Source organism: Dipodomys spectabilis, unplaced genomic scaffold (assembly GCF_019054845.1).
Source record: "Dipodomys spectabilis isolate Male_0828 unplaced genomic scaffold, ASM1905484v1 ptg000054l, whole genome shotgun sequence".
In the NCBI taxonomy this organism is placed as follows: domain Eukaryota; kingdom Metazoa; phylum Chordata; class Mammalia; order Rodentia; family Heteromyidae; genus Dipodomys; species Dipodomys spectabilis.
In genome coordinates this window covers 26,717,346-26,736,186 of record NW_024870731.1, presented here as the reverse complement: position 1 = coordinate 26,736,186, position 18,841 = coordinate 26,717,346, and the positions used below count along the sequence as shown (strand labels likewise).

At 40.2% G+C, this 18,841-nt stretch overlaps 1 protein-coding gene across 13 annotated transcripts in view; it reads left to right on the top strand.

Moving 5' to 3' along the window:
• Window positions 1–16,133, top strand: part of Magi1 (membrane associated guanylate kinase, WW and PDZ domain containing 1) — a 545,100-nt gene extending 528,967 nt beyond the window's left edge. For 9 of the 13 annotated variants that reach the window (XM_042679996.1, XM_042680003.1, XM_042680000.1 and 6 more), the window contains 5 exons: window positions 6,853–6,946; window positions 7,080–7,140; window positions 8,256–8,399; window positions 10,747–10,885; window positions 14,716–16,133. In XM_042679996.1, coding sequence (XP_042535930.1) covers window positions 6,853–6,946; window positions 7,080–7,140; window positions 8,256–8,399; window positions 10,747–10,885; window positions 14,716–15,479 — 1,202 coding nt within the window. In that variant the 3' untranslated portion in view covers window positions 15,480–16,133. Of the gene's footprint in view, window positions 1–6,852; window positions 6,947–7,079; window positions 7,141–8,255; window positions 8,400–10,746; window positions 11,051–12,951; window positions 13,041–14,715 lie in introns of those variants that run through there. The other 4 variants (XM_042680005.1, XM_042680008.1, XM_042680006.1 and 1 more) reach the window with 2 other exon arrangements.
• The last annotated feature ends 2,708 nt before the right edge of the window (window positions 16,134–18,841 follow it).

The window sequence follows — 18,841 nt, the reverse complement described above, 5'->3', positions numbered from 1 at the left end:
AAAGATCCCCTTTTGTTCTCAATGGGAATCGTTAGTATTTGTTTCGGTTTTTTTGTACAATCACTGGAATTTAATTAGATAATTGGTGACATTACAAAACAGAACTATATATATTTTTCTTTCGAGCAAGTGAATGTCAAAATTTTTTATGTAATGAGAGAATCTGAAGGTTTGTGCCTACTTGATTTTTTCCTAATTTTTGAATGTGGTTGAAAAATAAATGTCTATAGTTTGATAGATTGCAATACACTAAACTGAACTATTCCTATTTGCTTGTTTTGTTAAATTCAAATCTTTGGTTCTTTTATCTCTGTGGTGAATCTGCCACCAGGGGAGATTTGGCAGTGTCTATATTGGATGGTGAGTGTCATCTACTGGGTGAAGGCTAGGAATATTCCAGATGTCCTCCTGTGCATAAAACAGCCCCCAGAAGCAGAGGTGTCCAATACTAGTCTAGTGTTCATCTTATTATTCAGACCTTGTAAAAATGAGGCTGATATGCTAATAATTTATAATTATGGACTGGTTGTAGACTTACATTCAGAATATTGACCTCATTCTAAGCCAGCTTTGTCAATGGGAAAAAAGTAATATTTGTCCCAAAATGTTGAACTGCCTTTTTTTTATTCTTCCCATACATGTTACAAGATAAAATACATATTCTAAAAGTCAATGAGTATTTTTCAAGAGAAAATTGTGGTTTACTTAGTGTGATATTCTATACCATAGATTTGTAAAATAAGAAAAGTCATTCACCAAATAACTTTTTTTGTATACTAGTAATTGAAAATAGCCTCAGGATTCAAAATTTGAGTGATTTTGCTACAGCTTACCTAAAAAAAGTAAATGTGAAACCAAATAATATATGTTTGAAAACTGCTAGTTCAAAGAACAGAGAGCTTTCTCAGTGCCAAAAATACCCCATGCCAAATGTGAAATGCAGAAATAGCTCCTTGAATGATAGTCTACTTCACCCTCTTCTTAATGCGTGGTTAGTAATTTGCCATCTGGTGTGGAGGCCATTCCATCAATTCATCATTGTGGAAAAAGCCACCACAATTGACAAAAGTCATGCCAAGATGAGAGAGCATAGATTCCTAATAGGAAGAAAGGGAAAAGCCAGAAAAAACAAAGTAAAAATGGTTCAGAAAGCCATAGGTAGTGTGTAACTTTCACTGTATTTATCTACATGCTGTGGCGATAAGGAAGTGTTAAAAGAGGTGGAGAGATGATGAAAAGATGAATGCAAGAAAACTGGACCCAGGAATTGACTTGCTAAGTTAATATTGGGCAGCCTGGCTGCCGTAGTGAGAATATCTCAGAAGGGAAAGGAGGAAAGAAAGCACTGTCAGGAAAAAGGACCTAGAAAGAGCTTTGAGTCAGGGAAGACTACATATACACAAACACAAACAACTTCTACAATGACCTTATTAGCTGTTGACTTTGTAGTATACAGTCAAATTCTTGAGAACATAAACACCAAAAAGTATAAAGCACAGTGGATTATCTACTAGCAGTTGGCAATTAAAAGGCATTTTTAAATCTTGAGTATTTAGATATAAAATACCTACATGGGATTTTAAAAAAAACAGTAAACATAAAATTGACCAAAGGATTGAAACTTTCTTAAGGCATGCTTGTTTTTCTGAGGATGTGATTTCATGTAAGATGATCCAGGAAATCATTGCCATAATAATAAAAGTCTTCACCAGTGACTTTGGTAAACACCTAGGAGACAGTCCATTTCCTCAGTGTGATGTATGTTAGACTTGATACTTCAGGCTGAAGGGAGCTGTTCTCTGGCTTCTTCACATCTTTTATTCTAATATTTACTTATCAAGTAGCCCAAAGACCACTTGTTTATGGTCTCTGCAAGAAAGCTGAGGTTCATAATCAAAGTGACTCTAAACTCTCCGAGGTCCCCCATGGCTGGGGTCCTGTCCTTGGAAACCCTAAGAGGAATTACAAGATGATTCACCTTTCTTTGGACAATGCTTAGAACCCTGTCTGAATCTATTCGGGGGTTGTTTTGTTTGCGTGTTCACTTGTTTTTTGTAGATAAAAACACTGTATGGTTTAAACTGGCCTCAAACTCATGATCCTCCTGCCTCAGCTTCTTGAGTGTTGGGACTACAGGTGTGCACCACACTGAATCTATTTCTGTAGTTCATGCCACTTCTGTTTCTTGTGGTTGGGTGCCTTATTCTTTGTCTAGTTTCCCTTATCTTCATCTTTAGTTTCTATCAACTTTTCTATCAACTTCTTCACTAAAACTCCAAAGCATAACTTTACCCTTTTATTATACATTATGCTGTTGTTGGAAGACCTATCTTAGATAGGCCAAGATGAGGGGAGTCCTTATCTCTCTATACTGTATACATCCAAGGTCAGAGTGGGAAGTGGGATGAGACAGACATTTTTTTCCCATGGTATATGAGCAGGGAATAGTAAATCTATAATGGCAGCAGAGAAAGGCTACAGAATACTGACTCTGACCTTCTCCTTTGACAAGTGAAACCATATGAGCATTGTATGGTAATGTCTCAACTTTCTAAGTGAGAGTAAGACTTTAATCAGAGCAGAACTGGACTAAGACTATAGTATGAAGCTAACGGCTTCAAACTATACTATTGAAATTCTGGCCTTAAATTTGTACTTTGTTCACTCTGATTCAGTTTTCACTAATGAGAGAGAGAGTTGGGTAACACAGATACTAGGCAAAGCCATAGAATAGTAAAAAGTCTCATCTCCCAAAACCTTTCACATATTTATGGATTCAGATTCTTCAATGTTGTTTTCAGGTATTTATTACATATATGTTTATACATTGAAATATTTATGAAAGAAGTGATTGTATCCTTTGTTGATATATTTGGCTTTTCAGTGTACATTCCATCCTCCAGTAAGGAGGCAGACACAGGAGCAAGATTAGAATGGCAATCACATGTTGCAGAGATAGGTAGAAACGTCAGGTAGAAACTCCTGTCAAAACAGTAAGTGGCCTGATTTAGAACAGCCTTGTGACAGTGCCTGGAGTGCTCTGACTGGCTTTTCTTAATATGTGATCACTGAGGAAAGTGTCAGAATATCCATTTTCATTCCTTTAGAAGCACTGAAGAAGATATAAGAACTATTTAGTAAGGATGTAGGGTATTTTCTGGAATTTGTCATAAAAATATCCAACCTGTCCATCTGCCTTGGAATTGAAAAACTCCAATTCATGCCCTTATAGTATTGCTACCGGAAGGCAAGGAGACACAGTCTCCTGTTTCTGGCCTGCTTAAGGCCCCTTGTAGACATTTTTTCTATTATTCAAGGCAAACTTTGCTTTGGGAGAGAGCTCTAAATTCTTAATAATGGGCTTTATCTCTGTTTTTAAAAGCTAGCATTTCAGCAGATACAATCCTGGCTTAGTTCCAAATGAAGACTCACATATTTATAAAAACAAGTATAACTTTATCGATATTATAAAAGCATACTGGAAATAGAGAGCATGCTAAAAATTCTTTCAGTGCTCTGAGGATGGACTATAAAATCCAGTAGGCAAAGCAGGGTATTTTGTATTTCAAACTAATCTCTGATACTACATAGTGAAGGTGATAGTGCTTATGTAATAAAATAAAAAATGCTTAAAATAAGGCATGATTTTCTTCATACAAAGACATAGGGGCTGTCAGTAGCATCAGACTAGAAGTAAATTGTTAGGCCCTAAATTTGAATCCTGCATCTTCACTTTCTCCCTGGGTGACACTGAACACATTATTTTCCTTTTCTGTGTCTCCATCTGTAAACTGGGGCTGTTAACTATACCCATCTTCTTGAGTGGTAAGAATGAAATGGAGTAATGCATATCATAATGGGCACTGTGTGCTTGGCTCCCTGTGAGTCACAAGCAAAACAACAAAATGAGGAAAAGTCATTGAGCTTGAATACAAAACTCAGTATTAGATGTTACTATGAAAAAAGATGCTTAGAGTTAAGCACCAGTCTCCAAAACATTTGCATGTAAATATACCTGGGAAGCGTAGAAAAGGAAAAAAAAAATCAGTTAAATGCATTCTGCTTATCTATATATCTATCCAGTGATTTATCTGTCATCAAATTACTAAAGTAGCAGGCAAATGGAAATTAAATGTTTGAGAATGAGATCTGATCTGCCTAGAAAACTCTGGCTACCAATAACACACACACACACACACACACACACACACACACACACACACACACACACACACACACACACACACACACACACACACACACACACACACACACACACACACACACACACACACACACACCCTCTAAAGGGGAACCTCTGTCTACTTTAGTAATTATAATCACCTTAATTACAAGAAACCTTTTTGGTATGCTGGTTATGATTTCTCCGAAGTCCAAACGATCTTGTGATTTCCCAGTGAGGTTCCATCAAATAAATTGCAGTGAGCACAATGAAGTTTGTTGAAGGACCAGTGCCTGTGTTTTTGAAGAGTCATGTGGCTGGCTGTGCAGTGTGTTTATCCTGTATATGGACACAGAGAACATACTTTATAAAATGTCACTTGTAGTTATCACCCTGCTTCTGCCAGTTCATTGGTCCAGGATAGGAGTCATATGAAGACATTAGTGTCCCTCCAAAGGTTCTGAAAAAAGTATGATGATAGTAATAAAAATCTATTAATAATTGCCTTTAATAATAATAATAATACCAAAGACATGCTAAGCATTTTTGAGCAATGTTTATGTATCAGTTGCTATCCTAAACACTTTCCTATTAGATTATCTTCACACCAGTTTCCTTAAAGACCCCTTGTGCATTTGAGGAAAGTGAGGCACAGGAAGTGTAAGTAGCTTTAAAACTTAAATTGCAGAGGTTTGGATGCACTGCAAGATGGTCTGAATTCATTGTCTGACCTAGAAACGAGAGGCCAATCTGCCTTCATAAGCTTAAGAAGCACACACACACACACACACACACACACACACACACCATCTTGCCTCAGAGTACACATTGGCCCAGTATGGCTCTGAGGGGTTCACAGAAAGAATAACTGACACTGATGGAAATCTTCCCCTATGGTTTACCCATTAGTTCCCAAACTTAATTGACCACAGGTTCTTTTTCCTCAAAAGTGCTGAAATCAATTGGTATAAAAGATTGTGAGGCATATTATCTTAAAATATAAGTAGGTTTTCCAAAAATGAATCACTAGGTGTTACTGATTTTGTAACCCTGGTTATAAGAATAATGGGCTTTTATAGCTGGAATAGAAACTGTTAAAATCCTATTTTTCTCATTTAGGAAGGAATTTAAATCACTTAAAGAAATTCCTATAGTAATAAATGAAAAATCACAGTAATAGCAAGAACAATGGGAACTGAGTCATTAATAGAAGTCAGGCACTCTGCTGAACACTTCACATCATTTTATCCAGAAGAAGGAATGTTTTGTCATTATCTCTTTTACTAAGTGGGAATAAAAGACATATAGCTAATGAGTAGGGAAAAGGGGAGTTTGAATCTGGTTCTGAAATTCAAACCCACACTTTTACCTATGTAATGGATTAAAAGAAAAGGAAGCCAGACCCAAGCTGAATTAATAACCTTAGGAAATTCAAAATGGTAGACTCCAAGCGTTTGAGAGGTGTGAGAAGTCTCCCAGGAATGCAGTGGAGAGAGATATATTCCAGGTTTCTCAGTCTGGAATACTTAAAATATTTCCCTGTAGAAACCTTCTCATGTCTGGAGGGTAGAAATATGTATTTAGCACACACTGAAGGGCTTATTGTGAATCACTGAACCCATGAGAACTTCAAGTCTTCAAGGTACACAGTATATTAAATGGACACATACAGGCTAATCTTAGAACCTAACCAGCACAGTGTTTTTATGAAAAGATGTACACCAAATTCCAAAGAGTTAGCTTAAAAATAAATATTAAAAGTATGATTTCTCCCAGTTGGCTCTCACCTGCCTTGATCTTAATGTAGAAATAATTAGTAAAAGAGCATGCTGTACTACATGAATGATTAAATTTTAACACATGAATGTCAGCACGCAGTCTATAGTTATACTCATGAGCGTTTTGGCTTCTGGATCCCTAAACTTGTAGAGATGAATGAAGTTGCCTTTAATTTTATGATTAGTGGAGAAGAAAGTCAATTTATATAGGAGTATAATCATATTCATCACCATAAGGTGGCTTTAGGGTTTATAAAACTTAAATTTACAAAATCTGATTCTTCTAATGCACATTTTTAAATTACTCTTTCCTGAGTGAGACTAGATGAGAGCTGCCCAAAGTTCCAGATTTTCAGTTGAGCTTCACTGAAAGCAATGGAGAATGAAGTGTATATTGTCTGGGTGTGTTTAACAAGATGTGAGCACACATCTGACTTTAATATTCACGTGAGCCAATCAAGCATCTTCACTAACCCCTGCAGATACTCTGCAGGGAATATTCGCAGAGACATTTATCATCTGCCTGAAAAATTCTGAAAGATCACACCAGTGAGGTCCCATGCTTGGATGGTATTCACAACTTCCACAGGGAGGAAAAGAGTAAGACACACCTGCATCGAGTATAATTTTAGAGCCTCAGTTTCTCTGGAAAATTGTTGCATTGTGGTTACATTATCTGGTGGGGAGAAATGTCATGGGGGCAGATATAGCCCCCATCAGCGAAAACATCACAATGTTTCATTGAACTCCTGCTTGTTTAGCACTTGGAGCCAGACTGTTTGAAATGAGGACAGAGAAGTCAGACTTGTCATATAGATCAGGGCTTCTGCATGCCTCCCACTTGAACCACATCTTCTCTAAGGCCTCATTTCTTTCTGCTCTATCCTGCAGAGTCTTCAAATGCCACCTTGTTGACCAATGCTGAGAAGATTGCCACCATCACCACCACACATGCCCCTTCTCAACAGGGGGCTCAGGAGGCAAGGTCAGATGTGGCTTGGGTTTCTCTCCTTAGTTTAAATGGGAATAAAATAACTCCCGGCCTGATAATACATATCTTTAATTCTTTCTCAGTTTCCTTTGGGTTGCTGTTATATTTATTTCTCTTAATTTGGCAGGAGTACCACCAAACCAAAGCCGGAATCACAGTTTGAGTTCAAAGCACCACAAGCTGCACAGGTAAGAGCCCTTTCTCCTTTCTATTAGTACACAGTGCTCATATCATTCCAGCTATCTAAAGCTATTTTTATCAGATAGTTCTTAAAAGGCATCTTTAAATTAAAATAACCTTTTGTGAGATGATTTACCAAGTATGTTCTTATATTTGATTGCCTAAGAAATGGCATTGGTATTTTACTTTCTTTGAAAAAAATAATCCCTTTAGATCCTTTTCTGGCTTGGGACACAGGGGGAAAAATAGAATTAATGGAAAACTGTCCTAAGGATCTGCTATCAGCGGAAAAGTGAAGCAGCTGATGTCTATTTGCTCAGTTTTATGAAACTGATTTCTTTCATGAGAATGTCAGTTTTCATATGGTGGTTTTTGGGTGAGACCCATAGAGGAAGGTATCTGTCCCTGAGGATGGTATTGGGGGCTGTACAGATAGATAAGAGCCAGATAACAAATTACATTGGGTGATGTAATGCCGTTTTTTTTTTAAACTGGCTTTGTGGGAGCCTTCAGTAGGCCATTCATAATTTTCCCTCACGGAAAGGGAACTGTTTCCCAGATTGTAGAGGTTGGTGTTGGACTCTCTAGCATTTATCAGGTATGGATCAAAGAAGCTGAATGTCTAGCAGTGAGTGAATTACATTGTGTAATGAAGTTTTCTATTCCAAATTTAAATCACATCCGCACTGATTGAATTTTAATACATATATGATATAGTACATATATGCACGTTTTCAACTTCTGAGATTAATAAACAATGAAAGAGTCATACAGTGAATGAATAGACAATGCCCATGTGTGATATCAACATCATAAACCTGTAATCCTAGCTACACAGGAGGCTGAGATCTGAGGACCATGGTTCAAAGGTAGCCCAGACAGGAAAGTCTATAAGACTTATCTTCAACTAGTCACCAAAAAAGCTTAAAGGTGGAGCTGTGGCTCAAGTGGTAGAGCACTAGCCTTGAGTTCAAGTCCCAGGACCAGTCCCCCTTATACCTTACACCTCCCCCCCCCCAAAAAAAAAAAGAAAAGAAGAAAGAAAAGATGCTGCTTGGGAAGAGCTGGAGAAAATATGTCTGATAGTTCTCCCAGAATGATTGCATCTCACTTTTTAAAACAGGAACAAGACTTTTACACTGTGGAACTGGAAAGAGGAGCCAAAGGATTTGGCTTTAGTCTTCGAGGGGGTCGAGAGTATAATATGGACCTCTATGTTCTGCGCTTGGCAGAAGATGGTCCAGCAGAAAGGTGTGGAAAGATGAGGGTAAGTTGGGAAAGGAGGCCTGAATTAATGTAAGTAAACCATTGGTAGTCACTTCTTGACATACATAGTAGACTGTTTGTGTTTTGAAACATTACATTTTTCTTTGGCTTTCAAGACACTCTATAAAGGCATTGTTTTCACCATTCCCTGTCTATTTTGTCCTAAAGCATAGCTAGTTATAGCCATTAAAAGTTAGGTGAAACTTTTTGAGTTGAGTGAGGTATTCAAATACTTACAAATGTGTTATATGTAGATGTTTTTTTCTTATTCACATTTCCATACTTCTTGTGGTTAATAGTGTGTGACAGACACATCACTTCATAAGAATTCTTGGGACTTACAAGATGCTTAAGGAGCAGGAAAGCTGAGTGGCCCTGTCGATTCTGGACTTTGAACTCCATTCATTCCCTATTTCAATCACTAGCTCTCCTCCCCAGGCCTAAGAGATTACAAATCCACCTGTTCCATAGCACAAGACAGGAGCAATTCCATGGCGTTGATATTCAGAATGCTCTGACAGTCAAAGCTACAGATTTTAAATAACACACATGCCAAAATTTCACTCTGCTCTGTTTAACTGTCTAGTATCTGTTACTATGGATGAATGTATCATTCTCCTGGGCAGAAGAGATGATTAGGGAGAGATAAATCAGCCACTCCCTGATAAGTCACATCGATGAAGGCATACACAAAGGGAACCATTTGCTATGAATTAAAAAAATTCAAGTCAGATCAAAAGGCACAAACTGACCAAGACCAATACTCTATTTGTAGTTAAGGCTCCACTTGGATTCTGGAGTTCTTCAGACTGGATTTTCACCAATTTTTCTGGATAAACAAGTAGAGCATGAGTGTGAGTTCAGAAAAATTAACTGAAAAAAAAGATACATAATTTCTAGGATCAAACCATACACCAGCTCCTTGTATGTCCTTCCTTCTTATATGTATGTGTACAATCTGTGCATGTACAAAGGCACAAAGATACACCGTGGTACATGCACATATTCCTTTCCTTTGAATTTTAATCACTTTTAAAAGTTCCTGTTTGAATGAAATAGAGTTGTCATGATATTTGGTTTAATGGCATACAGCTCACAGTGTAATTTCCCCAGTGTAATCCTTGTAGCATATTAGGTGTCGTGATGGAGTTCACAGTCTGTTCACAGCCTGTTCTACACAGGAAGAAGTGGAATCCAGGAAGTTGAAGCACTAAGCAAAGTCACTTAGTGAGCAAGAGATAAGATTCACCTTCATGGCTTTAGATTCTGAGCCAGTGCTTTTCCTCTTCTTTCTACTGGGATTTAAGCCCTATGTGAGCAGCCTTCTGGTCTGTTCTGTTTATTCTTTTTTGTGCAGTGCTGACGGTTGTGGCTGGCACCGAGTCAACCACCAGTGTGGTGGTCTCTTCTGACGGCTCATTCTAAATGGCTCCCATGGTCTTTAGAACTCATCTAGGATGCAGCCTGTGGGCTGCTGGCTGGAATCCTCTCTTGTTTTTCTTATCACAGGATTCCATAGAGTGTTATCACTACTGTAGAACATACCTGAGAAAATGAACTTGAACTTCAGAAGTTTCAGCTATGTTCAGTTAGGACCATGTTTTAGGCCTGTGGCAAAGCAGAACATAATGATGGGGGGGGTGCAACGCTGTTCCCCTTAGGTGGCCAGGAAACTACAGACAGAGAGTCCCAATATCCTTTAAAAAGTACACCCCCAGTGATGTAACTTCCTTCTATTGCACCCCTTCAAGTTTCCATCATCTCCCAGTAGTTCCGCAGATCCAGCCTACATTCAACACAGAAGATTTGGGAGATGCTTTCAAAGTAGTGATAGCAAACAAGAGAACCAATGAAAGGAAGGAAGTCAGAAGCCCAAACTATCTTGTAGCCTGGTCTTTTGAACTGATATAATAAGTTGAATACTCTTTAGGTTCCAAGTGAATCAGCCCACATCCAAAGGAAGGGAGATTGCACAGAGAGGGACGCAAAGGAGCATTGATCCATCCCAGAAACACCAACCACATCCTCCTTCCCTTATCAAATTAGGTTCCTTTTACCACTTTTTTTTTCTCCTTTAACACTGAACATTATGTAGCATACATGAATGTGTCTAATTTTCTTATTGTCTTTCCTCATTAAAATCTAATCTTCCATGACAGTAGGGATTTCTTTTGCTTGTTTGTTTTCCTTTTCATTATTGCATCTCTAAGCAATAGAAGTCTTCCTGGAATGTGATTGCTGAACGTCAGTCAGTCAATCAGTGAGAAAAGTTTTGAATCCAGAAGATCTCCAGTAGCTCCTGTAAGCCTTTTGTGACCCTTTCACCCTGTTCCCTCTTGCCTTGTCAGATTGGTGATGAAATTCTAGAGATCAATGGTGAGACCACCAAAAACATGAAGCATTCTCGGGCCATAGAACTGATTAAGAATGGTGGCCGCAGAGTTCGTCTGTTTCTGAGACGGGGAGACGGCTCAGTCCCAGAATATGGTGGGTCAAACTATGAAAACGTTACTTCCTTCCCTGGCATGACTCCATGAATTTGTCTCCAGAACGGCAGCAGGAAAGTCCTTTTTGTTTCCCCTATTCACCAGTGTCTTACCAGCCTCTCGCACCATGTGATTATCTGCCTCGCTTGTTCTGAAATCTCTACATATTTCATCCTTTTGCTTGCTTACGTGGACTGGGGCATGGCCTAAGACAAGATCTTGATAGCCCCCTTTCTCATAATCAGAGAGAACATTTTGTCTAGTCCGACCAAGAGCGAAGGAATGTTTATTTGAACTGTGCCAAACTGTTTCTCAGATCAAATTGTTAGCACAAAATGACTATATACTCCTTTTAAGAAGCAGGAAAGCAGGTTTCCTGAGCGATATGTTGAGGCACAATAGATAATATATATTTTTTTCTTTTCTGGTTACTTGATGTCTTAATTTAAGAGGCATAAATTTCAAGATATTGGGGTGGGGGGGGTTGCTCACCTCCTTTATGATCTGTGTACAATAATTCCCCACCACCCTCCCTGGTCTCTTACCCCAGATCAGACCACTGGAGCCCAATACTATCAAACAAACGAACTGTTGATCGATTAGCCATATGTTTTCAAGTGATCAAGGGTGAAATAGATTCCCAGTGCTCATCCTGAGGGAAACATGTTCCTATTCCTTTCCTGTGAGGAAAGCCAGGTTATACGTAGAGTTTCTTGGTCATATCTTTAGACATGATTTTGACTAGACAGCAGTGATCTTTCCATAGCTTAGTGTTCTGATGGCAAAAAATTGTATATTGAAAGAATTAATGACCTATTTGAGAGTCTTGTTTAAAGTTTTAAAAAACAAACAAATAAATAAATGAAGCTATGCCCTAGATGTAGGGCTATTTTTTTTCCCAACCAAAGGTCTACAGAAGTTTCTATAGAAACTGTGATTGAATGGTCCCCAGATCTATGGGTCCCCTTTATTTGGGATGTATCTGTTTACCACCCACTTTTCTGAAAGTCTCCGCACAATTCCCAGTTGCATTTTGGACTCGATGCTTCATTCAAATCTAGCCCCAGGAGGAATTGCTCCTTTGAATGGCAGTCTTCCCAAGTGTTGGTTGGTACAGGTGCAGAGTATTAAGGGGTGTGAGGTAAGGGAGGAGGGTGAGTATCAGATGAGGGCCCAAAATTTAAGCAAGGCCAACCCGAGGGGAACCTTCGTGACAATGTTCTGACGCCATGGCTGCACACTGTACTAAACTTCTGACTCAATGCCACTGAAACTGTGTAACATTGTCTCCCTTTTCTGTCTTCCCTATGCTTCTGTTGGATGTGATATTTCATTTGAGAGTCATCATCAGTAACCTGTGTACCTTCTCCAAACCTATGTCTGTTGCACTGAGGATGAAAATCCGACACTAACAAATGTTCTTTGGGCTAAAAATAAAGATCGTTTAACGATATGGTTTTCCAAGAAGGGTTTAACATGCCAGGTTTATGCTGCTGTTTAACTGTCTCCATGCGTCATTTGGACTAAGTCTCTCTAATGCTATTGATTAGAGTCACAAATGGGTTATAATATGTTAAGTTCCAATATTTTTCTGACTTGATTGGAACCTGCTTCTCTGTGAGGCTATTTTTGTAATGAGTTTTTTGTACTTAATTTAACTGCCGCGGTCTTGGGGGGGGGGGGGGGAGTGGAGGGAGGGCATGGGGGGAGGGGACTTTGTTCTTTTGTTGTTTATTGTTAATGCTCTCCTATGCCAGCCTGTCATTGTCGCAGTTGTTTGAAAAAAAAATGCAAAACAAGAAAAGAAAGGATGCATCCATTGTCTGGGTTCTCGAGTCATCTATGGCTGTCTAAAAAGTCATTGTTCCAATTGCGGTCTTTGCAGCCTTATTTGAGTGTTGCCTTAGACTGTCTGACTGGACGAATAAACTCTCTTTTGCCCTATGTTAACAAATGCAGATTTTTTTTTCTTTCCTCCTTGTTATAGGGAATCTAAACGTTCAACTTTTTTCTCTTTCTTTCTCTTTCTCTCTGACTGTTCTTGGTGCTGGGCCCTCCCTTCTACAGCGATGATACCTCCTAATATCGCTGCATGTATGAGAAATGAAAAGCTCGGGGAGGCTTGCTTCTACCTTATGGGCCATAATCAAACTACGGTTTGTAGCTCAATCAATACTAGGTGTTTCTGTGCTGTGGCCTAATTTCCTCATTGCTTCTGCTTAGCTCTATTTTGATATGTTTGGCAATTCATTCTGAGCACCCTGCGTTCTTTGAATTGTAAGTACACTGTGACCCTGTTGAAGTGTTGCTATCCCTTGTCCTAAAAGTAGGCACAAGAATCCAGGTTAGAGGTACACTTGTGGTCTCAGAGCCTTTCTTTCCCCAAATACCAATCCCTTCATTCTAATAACCCACCCTACATATCAAAAGAATGAGCCCCAATATCATAAAGTTCTTAACTAGATAGCTAGGGATTTGCTAGACAAGATGGAGAGATAACTGGTCCTTTAGGTATCTCTTGGCACACAACAGCCCGTCTGCCAAGTCCTGGCCATAGCCTGTTTTGTGTGTGTACGTGTATGTGTTTTGTAAATAAAGTTTTATGAATAGTCACACCCATTTCTTTTAGCCATTTCCTGTGCTTATACCACAGTGGCAGAGTTAGACAGTTGCAACAGGGACTGCTTAGGACCTCCTGATCTAGACTTATCTTCCTGCCTATCTTAAACTAAACATGGGTTTTGGAAGATCCTTTATGAAACAGATTCACTGTTGATTACTGACCTTTACCTCATGAAAGACCCTTTAAGAACCCCTCTACCTACACTGCAACAGGCATCTATAATTTGTTGGATTTGTAACTGTTTGAAAAAAAATCTCTGCTTTGCCGAGAACTCTCATAACTTCAGGATGCCACCCAATGCATTTGTGATGTCAGTCTAGTAGCTCCATAGTTCCTGGATCACAGTCAGATAAGGAGAAATGCCTTTAAATTTTAAGGATTTCATGAGACCCACCTAATTTCAAATGTGTACTGAACAATCTTTCTTCTCTTCCCTTTTATCTGTCAAAAACAACCCCAGCATTTCAAAAACAGTTCCTTATTTTGGAGTCTATACAAAAATAAACAAAGTAGATAAATAATGTAGTAGGATATAAACATCCACAGTTGCCAGTCAACATCTGGCTTGCATGTTACCTCTATAATCCCCTTTGCCCAACACTCTGAATTCTTTATTAAAGTGCAAGTATGATTTGAATATGGTAAAATATGTAAATCCTGAGAATACAGTGCAATGGATTGTCCACCTTTGTGTGCGTCCATTTAAATCACCCTCCCCCCCCCCCCCCCCAGATGAGACCTAGATTATTTCTATTCACCAGAAAGCTTCCCTCCTGCCCCTTCAGGTCAGTGTCCTAGATTAGTTTTAAGCAAACCAAATCAAGTGTTGTTTGTTCTTTTAAATGAAGAATTCTTGAGTGAGGCAATGGGCGGGGGAAGGACAGAAGGGTTAGTGGGAAAGGAAGAACAATGGATAGGTAAGGTAGATACTTCTAGACTATTTGGGTTGTGCCTTTAAAGATTAATTCTTTATGTAGTTTGAATGGAGAACAGTCAGCTAGACACTGAAAGCCAGTACCAGTTTGGTTTGGTTTGGTTTTTTTAACCCTAACTAGTTGTAGTTCAATTAACCAAGATTCAGTTGGCTTTGATTCTGACTGCTTTAACGTTTGTTTGTTGTGACTAATGAGTCCACTGTGGGTGAGAGAGGGGCCAGCCGCCCAAGGCTCTTGGTACCAAACTATTGCTCTCCCTTGTCTTCCTCGCAGACCCCAGCAGCGACCGGAACGGCCCCGCCGCCGCCGGTGCACAAGGGGTTCCGGAAGTGAGGCCGGGGCCGTGCGACCGTCGACCACATCCATCATTGGAGTCCAGTTACCCACCCGATCTTCACAAATCATCACCACACGGGGAAAAGCGGGCACACGCGAAGGATCCCAAAGGCAACCGAGAGTACAGCAGACAACCCAACGAACACCACACCTGGAATGGAACTTCTAGAACACCCGACGGCGGGGTATGCCGGCCCAAGGAGCGGGCGCTGGAAGGATGGAGAGACGCGCCGCCGCCCGAGCGCACGGCCACCAACGGGCCCAAGCGCAAGGCCGTGGAGAAGCGCAGGGAAGGCACCCGCAGCGCGGACAACACCCTGGAGAGGCGACAGAAGCACGAGAAGCGCAGGGAGCTTTCTCCCGAGAGGCGGCGAGAGAGGTCCCCGACCCGCAGACGGGACAGCTCGCCCGGCCGCCGGCGGAGGTCCTTGGAGAGGCTCCTGGATCAGAGACGGTCGCCGGAGCGGCGTCGGGGGGCCTCGCCCGAGCGGAGAGCCAAGTCCACCGACCGGAGGAAGGCCCGCTCCCCGGAGCGCCGGCGAGAGCGCTCCCTGGACCGAAGAAACAGGGAGGACCGAGTGGGCGCCCACCGCGAGAGGGAAGAGGCCAGCCTGAGACCGGAGGCCGGCAGGAGTTCCAGGAACCCCCCGGAGCAGAGGAGGCGACCCTACAAAGAATGCAGTACGGACCTCAGCATCTGAGACGGGGAACGCACAAGACCGCCTCCCAACCTTTACCGTGTCAAAGGTTCTAAGAGGAAGGGCACACACCTGACAGAACTCAGTGTCGTACCTACCTACACGCAGCAGCTTGTCACCTGATGATCCTCCCAATAGCAGCGGACATTTTATGTATTTGAGATCTTATAAGAAGAAAGAAAGAAAGAAATATATATATATATATATATATATATATGAAAAGTGTTGTGCCTGATGTATAATATTAAAGAAAGTATTTTTAAATGCATACTTCTTTTGGGAAATTATTTGCCAAAATACTGGCCCAAAGGGATATCAATTCTGTTTCTACATAAACTGTAGAATTGTCAAGCATTGTCCTCCCCTTGGGCCAACCTTCCTCTCCTGGTTCAATGGGACTGTTGTTCATTTTCTGTGAGGAAAGGAAATGATTAAGATCAATGAGCTTAATACAGACTTTTGCATAGTGATGTCATGCAGACAGGAGTTTTTTCTTAAAAGCAAAGAGCAAAAACACAAAAGGTGAACTCAGTCAGGCCACAGTAACTCACACCTGTCATCCTATCAGGATGCTGAGATCCGAGGATCGCAGTGTGAAGCCAGCCTGGCCAGTAAAGTTCATGAAACTGACCACCAATGAAACACACACACACACACACACACACACACACACACACACTGGAAGTGGAGCTGTTGCTCAAGTGATAGCATAACAGCCTTGGGCAGAAAGTGCCCAGGTCTTGAATTCAAGTCCTAATAGCAGACACACACACACACACACACACACACACACACACACACACACACACACACACGAACACTGATAACCTTTTGGAATAGATGAGAATTGCCCATGATCCTAAAATCAAGCAAACTGTATAACAAGACTACTATACAAGTGAAGGATATGTATAGCTTAACTATGCAGCACAAAGGTATTTTATGTTTTTAGGAGTTTTGCAAAAACCAGTTTGTACTCTCCTTGGCCCAGGAAGGCAAGGAGATGAAGTTGGCTGCCATTACCCAAATACAACTTTATGACACAGATTGTAAAATTCATTAGCCTCTCCATCATGAAATAGCAACTCCTTTAAGGCAGTGCCATGCAAGCTTTGTTCAGCAATTCCAAGGGCCAGGCAACAAACAACTGTGCTGTTTGGTCTGCTCTGAAGCCGAATAGTAGACATAGGACCAGTGTGCCTGCTACGAGGGAGACAATAGTATCCCCACTACAGATAGCTTTGGTGGAAGGAACCTCTCTCTTGATCCTTAAAATAAGAGGGTTAGCCATCCTTAGAAATGCTGATTGCACTTTGGAACCATAGTGGAACTCTTCAGATGGAAGGAAGGAAGGAAGGAATCTAAGTGCTTCTAGATCTTTGGAAAACCTCTGTCCTCACAACCTTGTCCTCCACAGCTTTGGACAACAGAACAAAACAATGATTTTTGATTTTTAAAAGGTCCAGTCTTTTTTGAACCCTCTCAGGTGGTGTATCGTTGGGTCGGCTATAGCCCCAGGATGTGGTTTAAATGGATTTCTGCCTAGCTGAGCCAAATGTTTGCTTGTACCTGTTGGATCACTACAGCAAACTGCTGCTGACCGTGCATTGTGTATTTCTGTAGTAATGTTTTGCATTTTCCTTACAGACACACAAAACTTTGCAAGTCCATCACTGTCGTTCCCATGGTACTGTATTGAAAAAAAAAAGAAAAAAAGAAAAAAAAAGCCAATCATTGTATGTACAGTTGAAAATTGTAATTAATAGAGCCTGTTGGAGAAAAAAAAAACAACTGTTGCCTTTTTTTCTTGTATAAAAGAGAATTTATGACAAAAACTTAGCTGTGAGGAATGTGACATGTGTTTATATTTCTGAATATGAACAAATTGACTCATGGGGATATATTTTAATGTAAACTAAATCAGGTATGTAAAGTTGTTTTAAACCCAGGAGACTGCCATTGTCTGCAGCTCTAGTTGGTTTGGGATTTCTTCATTTCCTCCCTGGTGAGCCTGCTTGTGGCTTACTCCATCCTCCCTTGCACACTCTGTCCTTCACTCATTTATATTTCTTGCAAGTGTGCTATGGACTTAAGGCTCTTTCTGTATTGATGAAAGAAAGCAGTATGTGGGCCAATCTTTTTTATAAAACACTATGCATATATAACTATTACATTGTTCATAGCTTTATTTGACTTCTGGGTTTATGCATACTGTAAGAATGAGCAGCTCTAGTTGTGTGGACATATCTAAAGCAAGTTCCTTTCTTGGAACAGACACAACATACATTCTGTACCTAAAAAGGAGGAAGAAGTCCGAATGCTATTTTCATTATTAGAGTTTTCCACATGAAGCATATATTGAGCTGTGACCGTAAGGCTGAAGAGGAGTACAATGACAATCTTTTGTTTTTCTTTTTTCAATTTCCTAAGAGCTAATTTGGAGATGGTATTCCCAAGACTCCACTGCTAGGATTTTTCTCAGCACAATCTATGATGTCAAATGACTAATCCTCTCTCGGTTGTGGTCCGGGGTTTAAAACAAGTGAAACCAAGGGAGATTTTTGGAGTCCATTCTGAGGTTTTCATCTTCATTATGTCTTTCTTGAAAGAGATAGTATTCGATATTTTAAACTCTGTGCTACTCACCTGAGTTTTGTCTCAGTTCTTGAGGACTTATGGTGTGGCAATTTACCTGAATCTCACACATCAGATTTGCTTTGGAGATGTGTTTCTTCATAGGGACTATGCATTAAGAAGAAAGATGGTTTTCTTTGAACTACTGTAACCTTAAATTGGAAACCGATTCTTGTGAGCCTCTTTCCCCTAACCCACACATACTCACTTCATGTAAAACTGTTGATGAGAGATGATGGATGAGTATTTTGTATGATTAAGTCAAACCATTTAGAATTTCTTCTCTCTCCATTACTGGGTTGATGCCTGAAAGAATGTTGTGGGGAAGACTCAATACCCTACTTGTATTTTTTAAGTTTGTGAAAGATTTTTTAATGCATTTTTACTGTAAAAATACATGGAAATGTATGCATTCCATAACCACTACTGTTTCCGGATTGGTATCTTCCTTGTCTCCATGTTGTCTTCAATGTATCAGGGTCAACTGATCAACCGAGGGTGCCTGTTTCTATTCCATTTCTGTTGAATGGTGTGCTGTGGAAAAGTGCCTTGCTTACTCAGAGTGACGTCTGGGGACCAGGTGCCTCATCTCCACTGGGGAGTTGGATATGTAGAATCTCAGACCCGTTTCAGGCTTGACTCTAAATGTTCATTTAACAAGATCTTCAGCTCATGTATCCAGACATGATATCTTGAGCCACATGGTAGAACATAGAAGCCGAGTAATAAAG